Here is a 20,596-nt window from a genome sequence, read left to right as displayed (position 1 = left end):
CGATTTAAAACTTAAAGTAATGTTTTCTTATCCGAAAGATTTTTTTCGTTCGGGGAATAAAACATTAATTTCTACGTGGCTATATTACAAATAAGGTAAGTAATTATTAATCGATGCGCGTGGTATTGGCTTATTCCAAGAAGAATAGCGCGTGTCCCGGTTAAACTATTTAATTCGATCCTGCTTGCGCGCGCTTCTAAACAGGACGAGGACAGGAAGATACTGGACAAGAATTTTCAATTCGCCAACGTCAATCGAGCGGATATGCGTATAGTTCGAAGTTGAAACGAAATAATTCGCTTTTTAAATATTAAATATTTCGTTTCGATTGCAATATCGACTAAAACATTCGATTCAATTTAACATAACCTCAAATTCAATCACGATGAATTATGTTATTCGACTGTTTCGTTTCTTAATTTCGAAATTATTATATGTAATATCTAACAGAAATAAAGATGGAATTATTTTTCGTTACAGAATAATAAATATTTTATAGAAGAACGATACGATACGGTTCAAATGTAAATATTTCGATTTGTCGAATCGATTGATTGAAATATATTTCGAAACATCTGGCATAAGAAAAAAAAAATAAGAAGAAGAAGAAGAAGAAATCAATATTTGAATCAATAGAGGATTCCTTCAACGATATTTATGTCTCATCTCATAGAGACACAAACGTTTTATAAACCAACACACAGAGGACTACGATTCGAATCGTACGTCCGTCCGTTCGTCGATTCGTCCACCCACGGTGCTTTTGCTTCGAGTGTGGGCAGTTTCCTGTACGTTGGTCACGTATTCCTTTTTCCAGCCCACACGCGTTTGTATCTCTGTATTGAGAAGTCTCAGAGAAGAGAAGTCTTCTCAGAGAATCTCTATATGTTGTTAGTGAGTGAGGTTAGCCCCCCGTCAACCCCATGATTTTTCCATCTCTCATTGAGAAAGAGAGAACTTTTGAACGAGAAATACATAACGGATAAAGATATAAATAGAGAAAAAAGAAAGATAAAGAAAGAAAGAAGAAAAAAAAAATAAAAAGAAAAGAGAGGAAACTAGGCTACCTCTGGTCACTGCTACGGTCTACTCCCTCTTGCATGCCATATGTAAAAGCATACCCGCATTACCCGTAGAGTGACGAACCGTACTTACGACTGACTGCGTACGTGTATATGCGATAAACCTGACGTCACACGGCACGTGATCGTACGATATGGTGGGGGCAGCCCATTCATAATCCGCGGAAGGACAAGCTTAAGGCCGTTTCGGATGTTACCTCGAACTGAACCATCGTAACTATGTACCTACTATGTACTACTTTTTCTTTTTTTTTTTTAACGTGCAAACATTGAAGCACTGCTATTTGAGCTACAATCTAAATGCTCGAATAATATCAAACGAATTACGAGATTAGAATATACGCGTTAAATATTAAATATATTATCGTGCAAAAATTTAAAATTATTTTTCTACGTGCAATTACATTACACAATTTTTCATTAATTTTATCATTTGTTATTTAATTAAATATTAATATTACAAATATCATTAGTAATTTCACTTAATTTCATCGATAGATTTTTTATGAATAAATTTTTTAAAATTATAAAATTTTAATTTAATTTTTATTTAAGTTTTTAAGTTTAATTTAAATAAATTACTGATTCCAAATTTTTGAATAATAATACATTTAATTAATTGCTTCAACGAAAAAACTCCTTTTTCTTTCTATCTCATTATGATATTTTTTTTTTTAAAAATATTATCTTTTGTTTAATTATAATATGAATATTCACTTATATTTTATATCGCAATAAAAAAAATATTTAAAATGGATAATTCCTTAGAACTATTAATTCTATAAATTAAATCTATAAATTCAATTTTCTTTTTATCTGATTGAAAATTTTAATTATACTAATTGAAAACTAATAAACTAAATTAATGATATAATCATTAATTTTAAAATAGAATTTATATGATGAAAAATCGCGAATCATAAAAGACGCCCTATAGACCAGAAAATCTATAAGGCGTGCTCACGGATGTACAACACAGTTGATAGTACGATGGATCACGACTACAAGCATCATATGCGACCAATGAGTCGTATCCTGCTAAACTGTTAAGAAGGAAGTAGTTCGTTGTTGCTGTTCTCTCTTTTTCTCTCTCCTTTTCTATCTTATTCTTCCCTCTACACGTCTTTTTCTCTCTCATTTTTTACCGGTTGTACAGTTCGCTTTCTTTTTTATACTTTTAAAATTATTTTGCAATTCTTTCATTAAATGTGAAAATCTATTGAAAAATTATCAAACGAATACACGCGAATAGATGCAAGAATGTAATTATATAAATTTATAAAACAAATTTTTAATGCGTTTTAAGTTTTTTTCTTTTTTAAATTTCATTCAAAATTTTTAAATACGATTTAATTTATTTAATATTTATTAAATATTTTTGTTTCATTATATATTATATTCTTAATATTCTTAAATGATCTATAATAAAATAATATTGGATAAACAATAAATAAAACTCACCGGTATCTTGCTGCTTTTGAGAAAGTCCAATAATGCTTCAAGAGCACCCAACGTTGATGCTTGCACGTAAACACCACGTTCTGCAAGCCGAATATTACCGAGAGCACTTGACAACTCTTTTGCAATTTCTTCTTTTAAGACTTCCACTTCATCTGATTTTTCAGCCACTTGGAGATTCAATCCTATTTATAAAATATCAAATCATGTTTTATTTCTTCATATTACAAATATAGTAATACATGTATGTCAATATAATAAATTATTTACCTGCAATAGCTTTCTCTAAATCTTTTGCAGCAATTTTTACTCCTTGTGCGGCTTTTACTTCACGATGTTCAATATACGCATTCTATAATTCATCAATAAAAAAAAAAAAAGAAAAAATAAATAAATAAATAAATAAATAAAATAAAAATAAAAAATTAATATCATAGAATTATTTTTATATTAAAAATAATACAAAAAAGAAATTCAATCAACATTATTCATTGCAGAAAAAATTTCGAATATTTACTTTGACTCTCAATTCTTTAAGCGGTTGTGGCATAAGTAACGAACGAATTTGAGTTACTATAGGACCATCGGTACCCGCTACTATCATTGTTTCGCCTTCTTTCAACATTCCATTGACTAGAATACAGTCTATTGTAGTTCCAAGACCTGGTAATGCTTTCACTTCTAAAACCGTTGCTTGAAGCTCTTCACTATACATAAGTCTTTTAGCTAATGGACCTTGACAGGCATCAACTATTAATGATAGTAAATTGCCCATACCTTCACCTATATAAAAAATATTAAATAATATTTTAATGTTGAAAATTAAAATTTTTCATATTATATATCATTAAAAAAATTAATATATTGACTTACCCGTAATAGCACTAGTTGGTACAAGAGAAACGTAACTTCTAGGATCCGGATTTTCATAAAACAATGCAGCATTCAAACCTTGTTCCGCAAATTGTACAATAACATCCTTGGAACGTTTTTCAAATTCACGTTGTGTATTAATAGCTTGGCTTTTTACGATATCTTGAATATCTTTTCGATTCATAGTTTGCCAATCATACAATCTATAAAAATTATATTTATTTTATAAAATTTATTATAAAATATATATTTTTTATTATTATTATATATTTTATTATAAAAATTATCTTTATATTTATAACATTTAATTTATATATTATTATAGAATTGATTTTATATATTATACCTATCAATCTTGTTCAAAGCTACAATGAAAGGACATTTCTTCGTCTTCAGTAAATTAATACTTTCGATGGTTTGTGGCTCTAAACCATGCATAATATCAACGACTAATATCGCTATATCACACAAAGAAGATCCTCGATTTCTTAAATTACTAAAAGATTCGTGTCCTGGAGTATCTATTATCAAAAGTCCAGGTATTCTGAATTTCTTTTCGTCGAACTAAACAAAAATTATCAATCTTTTTATCAATCTTTTATTTATTATTTTTTATCTTTTATCCTGTATATAATATTTTAAAATAATTTTAAAAAATAACGTACTCCTTTCACGTGTTTCGTTGACTCTCGAATAGCATCGATAGGTACATTTGTGGCGCCAATTTGCTGAGTTATACCACCTGCTTCACCATCTTGTACATTCGTTCTTCTTAATTTATCAAGAATTTTTGTTTTTCCAGTATCTACATGACCTAGAACACATACTACGGCAGCTCTAAGATTATCTAAGGATCTTTTTTTTTCTGCTTCTATTCTTCGAACTTGTATTCGTTCCCTAACTCGTTCTTTTTTCCTTGCTGCATCTGATACTTTATCTTCTAATCCACTATCATCTTCACTTTCCTCAGTTTCTGATTCACTTCCACTCTCACTTTCTGATTCGCTTTCTGAAGATTCTTTTCTGGTTTCTTCAATTTGAGATTGCTTTTCTTTTTCAAATGAAAGAATTGTTTGTTGAATTTTTTCAGGAGTTTTTGACACATCATCTAATTTGTCTATAAAATTAAATATTCATTCATTAAAAATACATTTCATTATATACGTTTGAAAATATTATTTATAATTATATATTAATACCTTCATCTTGTTCATCTTCACTAGTTTCAGCATCCCATGAATCTTTAACGTCATCTTCCTTTTCTTCAGATTCTTTTGATTGTTGATCTACTATTTCTACTTCAACTGTATCTGCTTCTGGTACATTTTCTTCAATCTTTTCATCATCTTTTTCATCGACACTCACTTGTTGTTTTATTTTGTTTGGTCTTATACGAGTTCCTGAAAAGATGTACATATATTTATATTTCTTGTATATATTATTTTTTTGCAAAAGAATATTATAATTACCTGGTCTAGTTTTCTTTTCTCCTGCACCTGGTAAATCTACTAGGCCTTGAGCTTTAAGTGCATTGATCATAGCTTGTGCCCTAGCCCTATCTTGTTTTTGTTTTGTTGTTAGAAGTTTCCCTTCTGCCTTTAATCTTTCTTTTCTTTGCTTTTCTTTAAGCTTTTTTCTTTCTTTCCTTTCCTGTTCAAGTCTTAATTGCTCTAATCGAGCTTGTTCCCGCAATTCTTCTTGTCGTAATCTTTCTTCCTCTTCTCGTTTCAATCTTTCTTCTTCTTCTTTTAATTTCTTTAAAGCTTCTTGCATTGCAGCTATAGTCTTCTTTCCAGGACCTTTGCCTATTGCACATATCTAATTATACTAAATGTAGACACAAATTAATGTTATATCCTAACAAATATAATTTGTATTAATTTGCTACTTTAAAAAAGACTATGAAATTATTTATTACCTTTTTCTTTTGTTTCTTCTTTTCCACCTTTCTTTTTTTTCTTTTTACTTTCATCATTTTCATTAGATACAGAAACATCTACTTCACTAATATCCTTCAATTCTGCTGTTTTTGTTTCTGGTATCTTTATTTCTAATTCTTTTTTCATTTCTTTTTCTGCAGGTTTTTCTTCTTTATTTTCTCCCTTCTTATTCATTTCCTATCAAGAAAATATAATTTAAATATAATGAAATAATATGATATTTAATATAAATGTACAATAAACATAATAATAATTTAAATTACATACTGCTTTTTTCTGAGCAAGTTTTTTTTGTTTCTCCCTTTCTTTCTTTTCTTTCTTCTTTTGTGCTGCAGTTTTTACAGTACCAACTTCCATCTCATCATCAATATCATTTTCTTCAAGAAGTATACCAGTTTTCAACTCTTCTTTAATATCAATAATTTCACTTTTTTCTTTTTTCTTATCTTTTTTTCCTTTCTTTTTTTTATCCTCATCTTCAGGTTTTTGTTCAATTGGTTCATCTTTGACTTCTTTTTTATTGCCAGAATATTCCAATTCCAATTCGGCCAAAACTTTTTCGATATCTTCATCACTATCATTACGCTTTCTTCTGGCTATTTAAAATATAAAATATAGAAATACATTTTAATTTCATTACAACTTCAAATTATAATTTAATATAATATAATTTCTTCTTATATAAAAATGGTTTTTATTATTCTTTATAAAATATAATTCTAAATATATTACAAAAGTTCATAAATTGATTAAATTATTATATATATATTTATATATATATATAAATATATATATATATTTATGATACATATTATGATACATATACATAATTAAATAAAATTAAATTAAAAATATCAAAATAAACTTTTATGATATAATTTAAATATTGTAATGAAAAGATAAGAAATGTAAATGTAGCAATAATATTGATAAAAGTATATGACATTTTATTAATAAACACTTGTAGCTTTCACTATCTAATTTATAATTAAACAACTTTCACTTTACATGGTTATTAATTATTACATTTTCTAAATGTTTTTATAACATAATATAATCATATCATTTATAATGAATTTATATTTTACAAGAATAAAATATTGTAAAATTTAATATTAATTTTAAATTATGAAATATATATAATAATGCTTTAAAATTATAATCATTTTAAATCACTTCATAAAAATTTAGGAGTTTTTATGAGTATAGAAAAAAAGCAAACAAGATAAACTTTAATTTATCAAATTATAAATATTATAAAAAAACTAAAAATATATTATTATCGTTTCCGTATGTAACTCAAGAACAGTTAAATAGAGGTTAAGTGAAAGCAGACGACATTTATCACAAGAAAAAAATGTTTAAAGTTTAATTAAAAAATAAGCTTATATACATATTTGAAATATTATTATTTTATTCTTATTTAATGATACATATTTATAAATTTTATAACTATTTTTTTACCTTTCTTGCCTTTCTTCGGTTGAGATTCCTGCATCTTGATCTACTTTTAAGATTTTCTCTATGTACGTTCAGTTTTTTAATAGGTTTTTTATCGTTTCAATAATAAAATTTTTTTGAAATAGTTCAAATTTCACTTTTAAATATATGTAATTTCGAGATAATTACAACAAATAAATCTTAGGAAATCTACAAACCCTTATATATCTTTTAATCCGGTCTGCACAACTAATATGTGCACAACTAAACCATATATCATTACTTTCTTGTAAGATGCACATTACACAAAGATTAAAGTCAATTTCATACATATAACTAATAATTTACAAAAATAATTATTAATAAGTAAATATTCATTTCGTATTGTATTTTTCAATTTTTATTTATTAAAATATGTAATTTTTGAAAATATATTATTATATATAATGTAAATATAAAATAACATGAAAAATAAAATAAAACGTAGTTTACATGAGATTTTCAATAGCCAATCATATTGTTTTATTATTTTTTAGATTTATCTATTATTTATGTTTTAAAATAAATTATTTATCGTATTTATAATTAACAATTTAATCTAATAAAACTTAAACTTTATATTTTATATATAAATTATATTAATAATAATATTTTTGTTATTTTTTGTAATAGTTATTTTATGCTCAAATGCTAGTTAAGTATACACACGCCATCTATACAATATCTAATAATTTTGATAAAAAACGGTTTCGTTCTTCACGTCGCGACTAAAATGGTAAGTTAGTTATAAATGTAATCTGAAATACTTGAAAACATCTTTATATAAATAAAATATTAAAAATTATAGTTTTATTAAAAATTTATTAAATATAATTTTATGATTATTATTTTTTTTAAATAATTAAGTAGTAATCATAAATATTGTTAATATGATAGATTCATGTTAATAAATGTTCGAACATAACCTTCATGATAAAACATTAAAATCTTGTGGGATCGAATCAATAATTTTATAGCATGATTTTAATATTTTTTTTTTAAATAATTCATTAAATAAACATAAATATTATATATGTTTAATATATATGTGTCATGTTAATATTCGAATATAATTTTTATAATAAAATAAATTAAAATCTTTAGTAAAATCAAATAAATAATTTTTTAATATGATTTTGTTTTTTAATTTATAGTCTACACATAAAAAAAAGACCAGGAAACTTCGTGGTCATGTAAGCCATGGTCATGGACGTATAGGTATGATATTACAATATTCACTATAAAATTAAAAATTTATTTTAATAAAAATAAATTAAAAATTATATAACATTATATAACAAAATTAAATAATAAAACAATATTATATTATATTCAAGGTAAACATAGAAAACATCCTGGTGGACGAGGTAATGCCGGTGGTTTACACCATCATCGTATCAACTTTGATAAGTACCATCCTGGTTATTTTGGAAAGGTAAATATTTTTATTTTGTATTTTTATTATAATTAAATTATTTCAAATATTAAATGATGATATTGAACTTTATTTTTCACTGGCGAACTGAAATACTTTGATTGATATTTAATATTCTGATGTATTCTATCAGTATCAAATCAGTTTCTAATTAAAAATAATTTAGTAAATTTTTAATTAATCTTTATAGCTTGGTATGAGGAATTATCATTTAAGACGTAATACAAAATGGTGTCCAACTTTAAATTTGGATAAATTATGGACATTAGTTTCTGAACAAACTAGGCTTAAATATAAAGATTCAGAAAATAAAGTTCCAGTAATTGATCTTGTTAAAGCGGTAAGTTTAAAATAATAATTATTTCATTATTTATTTCATATATATATATAAATATATATTTATGAAATAAAAATTATATGCCCTAAAATTATTTACTATATTGCATTTACATTTTTATCATAAATTTAATTTTGTAGGGATATTACAAACTTTTAGGAAAAGGTCGACTTCCTAAGCAACCAGTTATTGTTAAAGCCAAATTTTTCAGTAAACTTGCAGAAGATAAAATTAAAGCTGTTGGTGGAGTTTGTGTTCTTTCTGCCTAAATATGCAAGTAAATTATATCACAATGAAACTTTTATAATATTTTATATTTATTTGTATATTTCTATAATTTTATAAATTAAAATTATATATTAAATTATAATTATAAATATAATTATAATATATAATTTATAATATAATTATAAATTAAAATATTTAGTGATGATAATATGAACGGGCGGTCGAAAAAGTGCGTACAACACTTAACGCTATGTTGATTGTTCTTTTTAACTGATAATGAAACTAATCTAATTTAGTGATATTTAAGATTTTTTTTAAATTAATGAAGATTTTTTTTATTTTTAGGAGCTCAAGTCTTGATTGTCTTAATTGGTGTGGTCACTGTGTATTCCAATAAATTTATATTCTTAATAAAATTTAATAACGAAAAAAGAAAGATCTTATAATATTTTTTAATTTTTTTTTTACATAATGTTTTTATATAATATTTTTATATAATATTTTTATTAAATGTAATTTTCACAAAATTCTTGTATTTAAAATTTAAATATTTATAGCTTGATTAATAGTAGTAGTAGTGATAATGATTTGATGCAAGTGAATAAATTTTATTGCATCTCTTAAAATTGCTTTCACAAGTGGCTGTTATTCGGATTAAGCCCTGTTAATTATAGAAACAATATTCAACTTTCAATCAGTTTTGCAATTTCAACTTTAATAATTCGTTTGCTTTTTAATTTTGTCGAATACAATTTTTCTTTGAATTAATTAAATATATTTAAATACATTTAAATACTAGCAAAAATATCGAATTATACGATTCCAATATCTTCTCTATGTTGTCCAATATCTGTTAATTATGTATCATTTATGTAAATATATTTTATATATTATATATATATATATATATATGAAGGAATTATAAACGAATACGTATGTAATATTTCTCATTTTCAATTAAATGAAAAAATTATTAATTTATATCGAATATATAGTAAATTAGCAAAAAAGAAAATGAAAAAATTAAATAAACTATTGCAATGTTTTTAGTTTTATTTACAAAAAAATAATATATTTAAAAAAGAAATTTAATATTCATTGATACTTTTTTATTTTATTTTATTATTGATCAAAAGATTATGCTATATGAGGAGGTGGTGGAGGTATTTGCATGCCTGTTGCTAAAAGAGCTGGTGGTGGTGGTACTGGATTAAACATAGGTGGTCTTGGTGGTGGTGGAACTGGTACCATAGGTGGTCCTAATCCAGGCCTTATTAAAGGAACTGGAGGAGGTGGTACTTTGCCAACTGAAGGTTTTTCATTTTTAAATGCAAATTGTAAAAAAAATTGTTTTGTATCTTTGTTCCAATGTGTCCAAAACTTGCCTTCTGCTTTTTCAACTTCTCTACTAGGAACCTAATATTATATTTTTATAATAATATAAAACATATAAAACGATAAATATTTAATTTATATTTATATTATAAAATAAACTTACTTTGAAAGCTATAGTTTCATAAGGCTCAGCAGCAAATAATAAATATTGCCATTTACGATCTGGTGGTTCAACTCTTTGTTCATATGCTGACATAAATCTATGTCTTGGAATAACATTATCTGCAACTTCTGGATAATCAACTTGAAATAATAAACTTTGCTGTCCTGATTCTGGATCTCGTTGTTTAGTTACTCTGTAACCAGGTCTTCCAATTTTTACAAATTTTTTTGGTTCTACACGAGGTTTTTCAGGTGCAAGTGTTTGAGGTGCTTCCTTTGCTTCTTTAGCAGCTCTTCTAGCTAAATTTGCTTGATGCTTTTTACCCTGTGTATGAGCCAAATAACTACCTTCATTATTGTGAAGAGTTAAACATAATTTACATTCATATGATCCTAAATGATTTTTCATAAAATATGGATCTTTGTTAAGATCAATAGTTTCCAATGCAAGTTGTCGTAAACGTTCTCTTCTATCTCGATTACTTTCTGACCAAGATGCAACACCTCCACCACCAGTTTTGCCTCCTGGACGATTTTGAAAATCCATTTTCGATTTTTATTTATGTTACTTTACTTATTTATGTTTAATATATATAAATAATAGTCACGATTATAAACAGTACAAAATCTTAACTGAATAGTTTACTACTAGATAATGCTACATTAACCTTTACTTATAATATATCAAGGCTGTTGGAACGTCAGGATAGGCAATATAAAGAATGTAATTAAATTACTAGAAAAAAATGGTTTTTTTTATCCTTTCATTATTTTTATTATTTTAAATAAAAATTTTTAATATTTAATATTTTTTATTTACATTTTAATTAAGCAATTTACAGAACTTTACTAATTTTTAAAGATTTCATTATTTGATTTTATTATATAATGGTAACTTTAATGGAATTGTTTTGTTATAATAAATATTATATAATTTAAATATAAATATAGAATGTAACAATTAATAAACAGCATGTTTCATACATATATTAATATTTATATAATAAGCATATTTTACGGAATCACAGATTGTATTTTACTAATGTTGGTAGAGAAATGTAATATATATATATATAACTATTTTTATATCGTCATAATATAGATAAAAATTAATTTTGCTCTTATTTACATCATATTTATGAAAATACAAAAATATAATACCTGAGAAATATAAATATATTGATATTTGTTAATATTTACACTATTTCAATGAAAAGGAATGAACATAATACTTCAGTAGTATTATGTATAATAATCTTCTAATGTTTAATAATATTGTAGACTGTAATTTCTGGAAGACTTTTTTTAACTATTGCATATATTTTTTTTAGAATTTGATAATCTCGTAAACTTTCATTAATGTATTAGCTGGAACATTTTCTTTCATTTCATTCTGTAGAAAACATTAAATATATATGTCATTTCAATTTTAAAGATTTCAACTTTTTAAGAAATAAAGGAAAAGAAAAATGGTTATGAAAATTAAACGTACAAATAAACAATATACATCTGAAAATAAAGTTAAATTTCAACATATAGAACAATATATAGAAATATTTTATGAATAATATATAAATATTTCATTCTAAAATATGAAATTATTTTTTTCATGTTTAAATAAATATTCTAAGTTAAATAATATTTTAATTTTAACTTTAAAAAAATAGATATTCATTACTTTTTTATCATTTTTCAAATATCACTTCATTGCATATAAAAATAAATAAATTGTAGAAATTATATTTGCTTAAGCACTATCAAAAAGAAACTAAATCTTGATAGTTTAGTTTTAAGCAAAGCACATTTGAAGAAATGTTTCATGTTTTTTCTCAAATCAAATTGTTTGTTGAATTATATAACAGAAATATATCAATTAGATTCTTCTTTCAAAAATTCAATATATATTGAATATGATGCAGCCTGTGCTTCTTTCAATTCTCTTATTTTATTTTCTAAATTTTTTTATTTGTTGGCATTGTGCATAGCATACACCTTTTATTAATTTACATTAATATTTTTCTTTTTCTAGTTTTCTTATTTTTATATGATTCTGCAAAGATGTTATTATATATAAAATTATTTTTATATAAAAGCCTATGCTCCTTCCAATTCTCTTACTTTATCTTCTAAATTTTTTATTTGTCGACATCGTGCACGGCATATATCTTTTATTAATTCTTTTTCTTTTTCTAATTTTCTTATTTTTATATGATTCTGCAAGGATGTAAAATGATTTTTATGTAAAATTACTATATTATTATTATTATATATTCTTACTTACTTCAATTATTTCGTTATTCGTAGTAAAAAGTTGCGGCGCATTATTAAATATTGTTTGACATGCTTGATCTCTTTTATTAATACGCCATCGTCTACATATGTCACATTCCCATGTATTAATATCATATAAAGTCCTTTGAAGCTTTCTTACTTCAGAATTAAGTTCAGTATTCTATAAAAATATTTTATTATTAATTTTAATTAATTTGATCAATTGTGTTTTTTAAGATTAGAAAAATAATATTATACCTACCTTTTTGCGAAACATAAGTAAAAGTTCTTCTAATTCTTTACATTTTTGTTGATAAGGAAAATTTTCACTTTGAATTTGAATTTCTAATGCTGCAATTTGTCCATTTTTTGATACTAATTGTAATTCTAATTCTTGAATTTTTTTTCTTAATATTTGACATATTTCCTCATTTTCAGTGGAATCAATATCAATCATTACATTTTCTAATTGTCTTCTTTGATTAAATATTTCATTTCTGCTACGTCTTCTTCTATTATTTTCAAAAGCAGGACTAGTAGATCTTGAACTGTTATTACTGTTGGTTTTTATTTCTAGTTCATTTTGATAATCATTATATTTCATTTGTAATTCCAAATTTTTTTTTAAAGTATAAAGAGTTTTTTCATTGTGTAATTTTGTATCTTCTATCTGTTTCATATTAGTTTCTATTTTTATTTTAAATGTCTCAAGTTGACATGTGAGATTTTTATTTTCTTCTTCTAAAATCTTTAATTTTTTCTCTAATTCATTAATCAATTTAGTTTTAGTTTGCTGGGTACATACTTCATCTTTCAAATTTGATATTTCTATATTGCATTTACATAAAGTAGTACTATATTCTATTAACTGATTATCAAATTGTTTCTTTTTAATAACAAAGTCTTTTATTTGATTCATATATTCGTTAATTTCTTTTTCTTTTTGTATTAATAATAATTTTTTATCTTCTAATTCTAATGCAATTTTATTTTTTTCTTGAAGAAGTACATCATATTTACTATCTTCTTGAGATAAATATAAAGTAGTTTGTTTAAATTTATATAATGATAAAGATTTTTTTATTTCTACATTTTCTTGAGATAGCAATTCATATTGATTTTTTAAATTAACTAATTCTTTAAAAGTTTTATTTTTACTTTCTTGTAATTCAATTATACGATTACTTGCTCCTTCCAAATTATTTTGTAATCTTTTATTCATATCCTTTAATTCTTCCATCTCTGTTTCAGCTTTTATTTTACTTGTACTATTTCTAATTTTTCTTTCTAATTTTGCATTTACTTGTTGTAATTCTTCATACTTTTCTTTCAAATTATCTAATTCATCTATTAAATTAATATTTTTGCTATTCAATTCATTTAATTGCTTATTTAATCCAATATTTTTTATTTCTTCCGAATTTAATTTATCTTCAATTATTTCAATTTTTTTTCTCTTTTCCATTTCCAATTTTTCTATTTCTTCTTTGTAGCGTTCTATATTTTCTTTTCTTTCTTTACTTTGTTTTTGTAGCATTTCATAATCTGGTATCATATTTTCAAGTTTAGCTTTATATTCAGATAATAAATCACATTTATTTTTTAAAAGTGTTGTAATATTCTCAATTTGGATTGTTTTTTGTTCTACTTCATTAGTTAGTTCATTATAAGCTTCTGTGAGTTGTTCAAAATCAAAAGACATTTTTTGAATAGATTGATTATTTATTTTGAGTTCAGAGGAATTTATTTCTATAATATTTTTTAATTGTTTCTCATTAGCTTCAAGTCCTTCAATATTATTTTTCAATTCTATATTTTTTGTTTTATAAATTTCTATAGAAGAAATTAATTCTTCTATTTTTTTTTTATATTGCTCTTCTTCAAATTTTATTTTAGACTGAAGTTCAATTTCTTTATGTTTAAAAGCTTCTTGCACTTCCTTTTCTCGTTTTTGTGCAATGATATCTGCTTCTCCTTTTTGTTGGATATCTACTTTGCATCGTTTGTCAAATTCGCTCTGCAAATTATTAAAATCAATTTCCATTACTTCTATTTTTTCTTTAAGTATTTCTTTTTCATAATTATTTTCTTTTAGAAGATATTCTAATTGATAAATTTTATCTTGTTGTTCCGTACATAAACGCTCCGTTTTTGTTAAATCAGTATGCAATTTTTCATTTTCATTTTCTAATTCTTTAGACCATAATATTACACGTTTTTCAGCATCTGCACTTTGTTGTCTTTTATCATCTAATTCTTGTTTTTCTTTTTCAAATAATTCTCTCATTTCTTTAATTACTTCTTCTTCTTTTAACATAAGTGTTTGCAAAAAAATAATGAAAATTTCGTTTGCAGTTTTATTTGAAAAGTTTAAAGAATGTATTTTACATTTAAGTGACGTTAATTCTCTAATCATACATTCTTTGACAGTATTTAACTCTTTTTGTAATCTCTTATTTGTATTAATTTCAGATTCTTTAATTATTGAATTATCTTTGGAATTGATTAATTGTGTTTCAAGTACTTTAAGTTTTTCTTTATATGTTTCTTTCTCATTTTCATTTTCTTGTAAAAAATTTTCCAATTTGAAAATTTTTTTCTCAAATTCTTTATGTAAATTTTCTTCTTTCTCTAAATCTGTCTTAAGTTTTTCTATATTTGATTCTAATTCCTTAACCCATAATGTTGCACGTTTTTCTATTTCTATATTATTTTGTTTTTCTTGTTCTAATCTATCATATTGCTGTTTTAATAATTTTAATTCTTCTTTATATTTATATTCAATTTTTTCAATTGAAATAATTAATTCATTTTTTTGATTACTTATTGAATCTAATTCCTTTTTTAATGATGATACTACTTCATTTAATTCATTGATTGTTATATTCAATTTACTAATAAGAATATCTTTATTTCTTTGATCCATTTTGAGATCTTCTAATTCTACTTCTAACGTCAATTTTTCAGTTTGCATTAATTTCTCTTTCATAAAAAATTGTTCAATTTCTTTATTCATATTTGATAATTCAGTTTCAAAAATTTGAGCTTTTTCTGTAACTGTAATTACTGATATTTCTTTATCTGATATTTCTTGTTGTAATTTTTCATTAATGTTTTTTAACACATTGATTTTTTCTAAAAAGCTTTCTCTTTCTGTTCTAAATTCCTTTTTCAATTCACCTATATCCCCTTTCACTTGATCAACATGATTTTGTAATTCATCAAGTTTTCTTTTATTTTTGAATACACATTTTTTCAATTTACAACCATCATCTATATTTTTTGAATCACCTATATCATGAAGTTTTTCAAGTTCGTCGCATTTTTCTTCATATAAAACCCATAATTCATCATGGTTATTTTTTAAAACCTGTAATTCATTATTTAAATGCTGAATTTCTTCCTCTACAGAACTTACATTCATTCCACCTATACAATTTGTATTTAAAGATATATCAGTTAAAGTTAAATTTAAATCTTGATTAGCTTTACGTTTTAATGCATCAGCTTCTGCACATTTACGATCAAATTTTTTCTGTAAATTTTCCAATTTACAATTTAAAATTTTTTCTTTAATTTTATGAGCTGTACGATTCTCATTTACAGTTTTTAAATATATGCATTGACTACAAGATGACAATTTTAAATCACTTAATTTTTTATTTAAATGAGATAAATGTATATTCTCGTTTTGTAACTTTGTAACTTTATTTTTCAATAATTCATTATCTTCTTCCTGCAATGTTTTCTTTACAATTTGATTTTTCTCTTTTGAATTATCAAGTTCTATACATAAATACATATTACTATTTATTTTTTCATTACGTGAATAATCAAGATCGTTTATTGTTTTCAATAAATTATTAGAAAACTTAGTATTTTCATCAGTTAACATTGTTATTTTTATTTTTAATTCTGCAATTTCAGCTTTTAAAATATTGTTTTCCAATCTTAATTGATCTATGTCGCTTTCATCAGAATTCGCATTTTTCATCAAATAAATTTTACTTTCCAAAATATTGCATTGTTCTTTTAATGTTTCATTTTCCTCAATTTTATTTATTAAGTCAGTAGAAAATTCATTGTTTTCCATTATTAAACATTTGTTTTTTTCTGTAAGTAATGCAACTTCATCTTTGTAAATGCAATCATGATCATATAATAATGATTTACTTTCTTTAATATTTTCAAGTTCTTTATTTCTTTCGTCAATAATAGCTGACAATTCAATATTTTCTATTTTTAGAGTATCAATTTTATTCTGATATTTAATAATCAATTGTTCATCATTGTCTTCTTCTGTTTTTGAACGAAAATTTTGTAATTGATTATTCAACATTTCTATATCAGTTTCTAAATTAATTTTTTCATCTGTAACTTTCGAAATACGTCCATAAAGTTCATCAATTGTTTTTTGAAAATTTAATTCAGTTTGTTCTGAACGTTCTTTTTCAGCAGATAATTTATTTAACATTTCCATATTTTCATTTGTCAACAAATAAATAGTTTTTTGTAATTCTTTTATATCCAATTTAAGGCTTTGAAAATCGTTTTTTATTTCATCTGTTTTTTGAACTTTTAATTTCGAATCTTCGGATAATTTACTTTTTTCTTTTTGTAATTCTATTATTAAATTTGGAGAACATTCAATAATTTCGTCATTTTTAAAATCAGTCGTAATAATTTGTTTTTTTACTTGTTTTACATTCTTAAAAAATAGGATAATTATTAAGAAAAATACTAAAATATATAAATGTAAATCATTACTTACATGTTTACAATCTTCACACATCAATTGTTTTTCTAAAGTTGTAAATTCTCGAAGTTCATTAAGATCTGTTGTCAAATCTAGAATATATTTTCGTAAAACACTTTTTGGTGTAGAAGGAGATATTTCATTGCTATTGTAAATAAGAGAAAAGTATTAAGCTTCAATAACTAATATAAATATTATTTATTAGTAAATGATATATACCTAGAAGTTTGTACAGAAGAATCTTGTTTTTCTGATTTTAGAAAAAAGTCATCAGTTTTAAATTTTATATTAGATTCATTACTTATATATTCATTTTCAATACTATCAGTTTCTTTGATTTCATAATCTGCTTCACGATCAAGTAATTCTAATTCAAAATCTGTAAAAGCTGTATGAAATGCTAAAAATATAAAAACAGAAAATATAAATTCTTAAGTAAGAAAAAATAATATGAAAGATAAATTGTATAATATAATATAATAAATTTACTTTGATCTACAATATCAATTGATTGCACGTTTTTTTTATATGTTTTTTCAGGTGATATCTCATTTATTGTTGGTAAGCAATTTTGAATATGTAATATAGGTAAATATTGTTTAATCATTCCAGAATTACACCAAGTTTGTCTTTTTCTAGACTTATATTTAATTGGTTTTTCATAACTTTTTGTGCATCCAGAAATAATTTGATTCTTTAACAATTTTATACGTTCTTCTAATAAATAATCAATCTGATATCTTTGTTGCAGTTTATTATATTCTATTTCTTCTATAGATGAATCTTCATTTCTTATTTGCTAATGAAATAATTTCAATGTAATACATAATAGAAAAATTTTAATATAATAATTATATATTATACTATATTATAATATATAATAATATCATAAAAATATGTTAATTTTATACATTATATAATTATATTTATTTTCAGATAAAATCATTTTTTATACAAACCTCTAATTCTGTTTGAAGTTTTTTTAATTGTTTTGTATAACGTATTAGAAGTGATGCATTAGATGTAATTTCATTTTTTTGTGGCTTAGTTTTGATATTTTTTGCTTGAGTTGCAAACCTAAATATTAAGAAAATATATTCTAATATATAAAACTTTGAATAATACTGTAAAAATAGCATACTAACGATAGAGTGCAATATGTTTCCTCTAAAGCAACAGGTATTATTGTACATATCATAGCTATTAAAGCATTGCCACTTAATGATGATTGAAGTAATTCTGTTAATTTACTATGATAATCAGCATGTTTCTGGAAATTTTGTGACTTATTTATCTGTGTAATTATCGATTCTAAAGTAAAAAGAGATATATCTCTTTGACATTCTTCAACATTAGTTGTACAATAACCTTTCTCAAAACCAGCAAGATCTATTAAACTTAATTGTGATACTTGTATAATATTTTTTGGATCATCATCAATTTCTTGACTTTCAATTATCTAAAAAGATGAAAATTTATTGTATTGAATTCTAAAAACATATTGTAATAATATATTATATATATATAATCTTACAATTTTAAATATGCTATGACTATATATATGTTCATTTCTATTCTTTTCTTGAATTTTTTTATTTTTAATTCCTTCTTTCATTATAGATAACATATAATTTGCAGAATTTGCAATTTCTTCTTTACATTTAATAATTATTTGTCCATTGTCATCTTTATATAATTTTAAGTCAACTTGATTTTTATTTAATAAATCATTTATCTTTTCATTACAAATTTCTAAATAAGATACTCTGAAAAGAATATAATACACAATTTATCATAATTTTTTAAAAAGGTTTAAAATATATATAATCTTCATACAAACCTTAATATAAATACACGATTAATGATATTTGAAATAGCATTAAATATATATTCAATACTAAGTGGTATTATCCCTGGATCTTCTGAAGAACCTATCATTGTATATGTTTTACCAGAATTGATCTGACCATAACAAAATATTGTTCCATTAAAACCATTCATAACATCATCAACAATAGGTTTTATAATATTATCGAATACATTACAATTTTTTGTATTCATATCAAAATTATAATCTGTAAATAAATATAAAATATATAGATATTCAAAAGATATTCAAAATTGAAAATTATTTTCTTTTATTATTTATTATTTATATATTTATTTATTTATATATTATTTATATATTATTTATATATTTATGGTAATTCTTTAAATAAATTAAATAAATATAATTAATTTATTCATATAATTTAAGATTGTTAATATTTAATCATTAAATTACTAAATAATTTATTTTTAAATTTTGAATAAATTTGAATAAAATCAAAGGTCATTAATAGTACAGTGCATTTTATATATTTATTATTCTGTTTTCTATTTAAATACAAATAAATAATGACAATTATACAGTATAAATATTTAATAATATAATATATTGACAAGTATATATGTAATGAATAATTATTTAACAATTATAAAATCTTTATATTTTGACTAATTCTTATTAGTCAAAAATCAATAATATGTTACTTAATTTAAAAAAATAAGTAGGTTATATTTTATTATAATTTCATTATAAATATTTTACTTTTCTATCTGAATTTAAAAATAAAAATTGAGACAACATTAGACCTGGCACGTACCAAAATGAAATTCATTATCCTCCAATTTTTTAGTCTCTTGATTTAATGAAACAATTGAATTTTCTTTTACAATCCATTGTATTGATAAATTTTCATCTTGTTCCTGTTCAATTAACGGTCTCAATTTTATTGCCACTTTAACATCGCTTGACATTTTTCCTTAATATTCCTATAACATTAATATGTTCAACGAAGTAGCATACAAATTTTGATATATGACCACTTCGTTCTTAATTTTTCTAATCTTTTCGGCTTTATTACATACCGCTTCACAGATTGCAACTGCCATTTGAAATGACGACAGCTTCAATACATATTTAAATTCAAATTTTCAAAAGTCCGATTGGTTCATATAAGCATGCAGTGCAATGTACGCAAGAACGTGATAAGACTAAGAATATTTAAATTTTATATGACAAGAATATACATGATAATTGTATGTTCTGGAATTTACATTTATATATATATATATATTTAATATATTATTTAATGCTTTTTGATGATTTTTTTTAGGATAAAAGATATTAATAAAGATTTTTTATAAAAAAATTATTATCTTTATAAATAAGAAAAGACTAACGAAAGGAAAAAAGTA

General features: G+C 23.2%; 4 protein-coding genes across 9 annotated transcripts in view; 1 reads left to right on the top strand and 3 right to left on the bottom strand.

Annotated features, from left to right (window-relative positions):
- Positions 1-7,077, bottom strand: part of LOC108000443 (eukaryotic translation initiation factor 5B) — a 36,300-nt gene extending 29,223 nt beyond the window's left edge. For 2 of the 3 annotated variants that reach the window (XM_062086406.1, XM_017060757.3), the window contains exons 1-11: positions 6,818-7,077; positions 5,621-5,949; positions 5,332-5,530; positions 4,883-5,218; positions 4,613-4,813; positions 4,079-4,530; positions 3,760-3,977; positions 3,414-3,616; positions 3,058-3,323; positions 2,811-2,892; positions 2,544-2,725 (exon numbers count right to left, since the gene is read on the bottom strand). In XM_062086406.1, coding sequence (XP_061942390.1) covers positions 2,544-2,725; positions 2,811-2,892; positions 3,058-3,323; positions 3,414-3,616; positions 3,760-3,977; positions 4,079-4,530; positions 4,613-4,813; positions 4,883-5,218; positions 5,332-5,530; positions 5,621-5,949; positions 6,818-6,851 — 2,502 coding nt within the window. In that variant the 5' untranslated portion in view covers positions 6,852-7,077. Of the gene's footprint in view, positions 1-2,543; positions 2,726-2,810; positions 2,893-3,057; positions 3,324-3,413; positions 3,617-3,759; positions 3,978-4,078; positions 4,531-4,612; positions 4,814-4,882; positions 5,241-5,331; positions 5,531-5,620; positions 5,950-6,817 lie in introns of those variants that run through there. The other variant, XM_062086407.1, reaches the window with a different exon arrangement.
- Positions 7,078-7,470: 393 nt separating this feature from the next.
- Positions 7,471-9,268, top strand: LOC108000495 (large ribosomal subunit protein uL15). Of its 2 annotated transcripts, none has more exons than XM_017060867.3 (6): positions 7,471-7,568; positions 7,987-8,050; positions 8,170-8,267; positions 8,458-8,607; positions 8,745-8,881; positions 9,178-9,268. In XM_017060867.3, the coding sequence occupies exons 1-5, from the start codon at positions 7,566-7,568 to the stop codon at positions 8,871-8,873; spliced, it is 444 nt and encodes a 147-aa protein (XP_016916356.1). In that variant the 5' UTR covers positions 7,471-7,565; the 3' UTR covers positions 8,874-8,881; positions 9,178-9,268. The 2 variants fall into 2 exon arrangements, with proteins under 2 accessions (XP_016916356.1, XP_016916357.1); XM_017060868.3 differs by having other exon boundaries at positions 7,487-7,568; positions 8,745-8,877.
- A 599-nt stretch (positions 9,269-9,867) lies between these two features.
- Positions 9,868-11,041, bottom strand: LOC108000494 (splicing factor 3A subunit 2). Its single transcript, XM_017060866.3, has 2 exons — positions 10,331-11,041; positions 9,868-10,248 (listed from the first exon to the last, which is right to left on the bottom strand). Exons 1-2 carry the CDS (start codon positions 10,874-10,876, stop codon positions 9,970-9,972), a joined length of 825 nt encoding a protein of 274 aa, XP_016916355.1. The 5' UTR covers positions 10,877-11,041; the 3' UTR covers positions 9,868-9,969.
- Positions 11,042-12,255: 1,214 nt separating this feature from the next.
- Positions 12,256-20,469, bottom strand: LOC108000233 (kinesin-related protein 4). Of its 3 annotated transcripts, XM_062086403.1 has the most exons (13): positions 20,267-20,469; positions 20,002-20,170; positions 19,197-19,431; positions 18,891-19,122; positions 18,502-18,815; positions 18,316-18,433; positions 17,846-18,155; positions 17,576-17,756; positions 17,372-17,501; positions 12,863-17,308; positions 12,611-12,781; positions 12,448-12,543; positions 12,256-12,379 (listed from the first exon to the last, which is right to left on the bottom strand). In XM_062086403.1, the coding sequence occupies exons 2-13, from the start codon at positions 20,153-20,155 to the stop codon at positions 12,338-12,340; spliced, it is 6,429 nt and encodes a 2,142-aa protein (XP_061942387.1). In that variant the 5' UTR covers positions 20,156-20,170; positions 20,267-20,469; the 3' UTR covers positions 12,256-12,337. The 3 variants fall into 3 exon arrangements, with proteins under 3 accessions (XP_061942387.1, XP_061942386.1, XP_061942388.1); XM_062086402.1 differs by having other exon boundaries at positions 20,002-20,467; XM_062086404.1 differs by having other exon boundaries at positions 12,256-12,543; positions 20,002-20,464.
- Between the last annotated feature and the right edge of the window lie 127 nt (positions 20,470-20,596).

This window comes from Apis cerana, linkage group LG16 (genome assembly GCF_029169275.1).
Source record: "Apis cerana isolate GH-2021 linkage group LG16, AcerK_1.0, whole genome shotgun sequence".
Classification (NCBI taxonomy): Eukaryota; Metazoa; Arthropoda; class Insecta; order Hymenoptera; family Apidae; genus Apis; species Apis cerana.
This window is presented reverse-complemented; position numbering and strand designations above follow the sequence as displayed.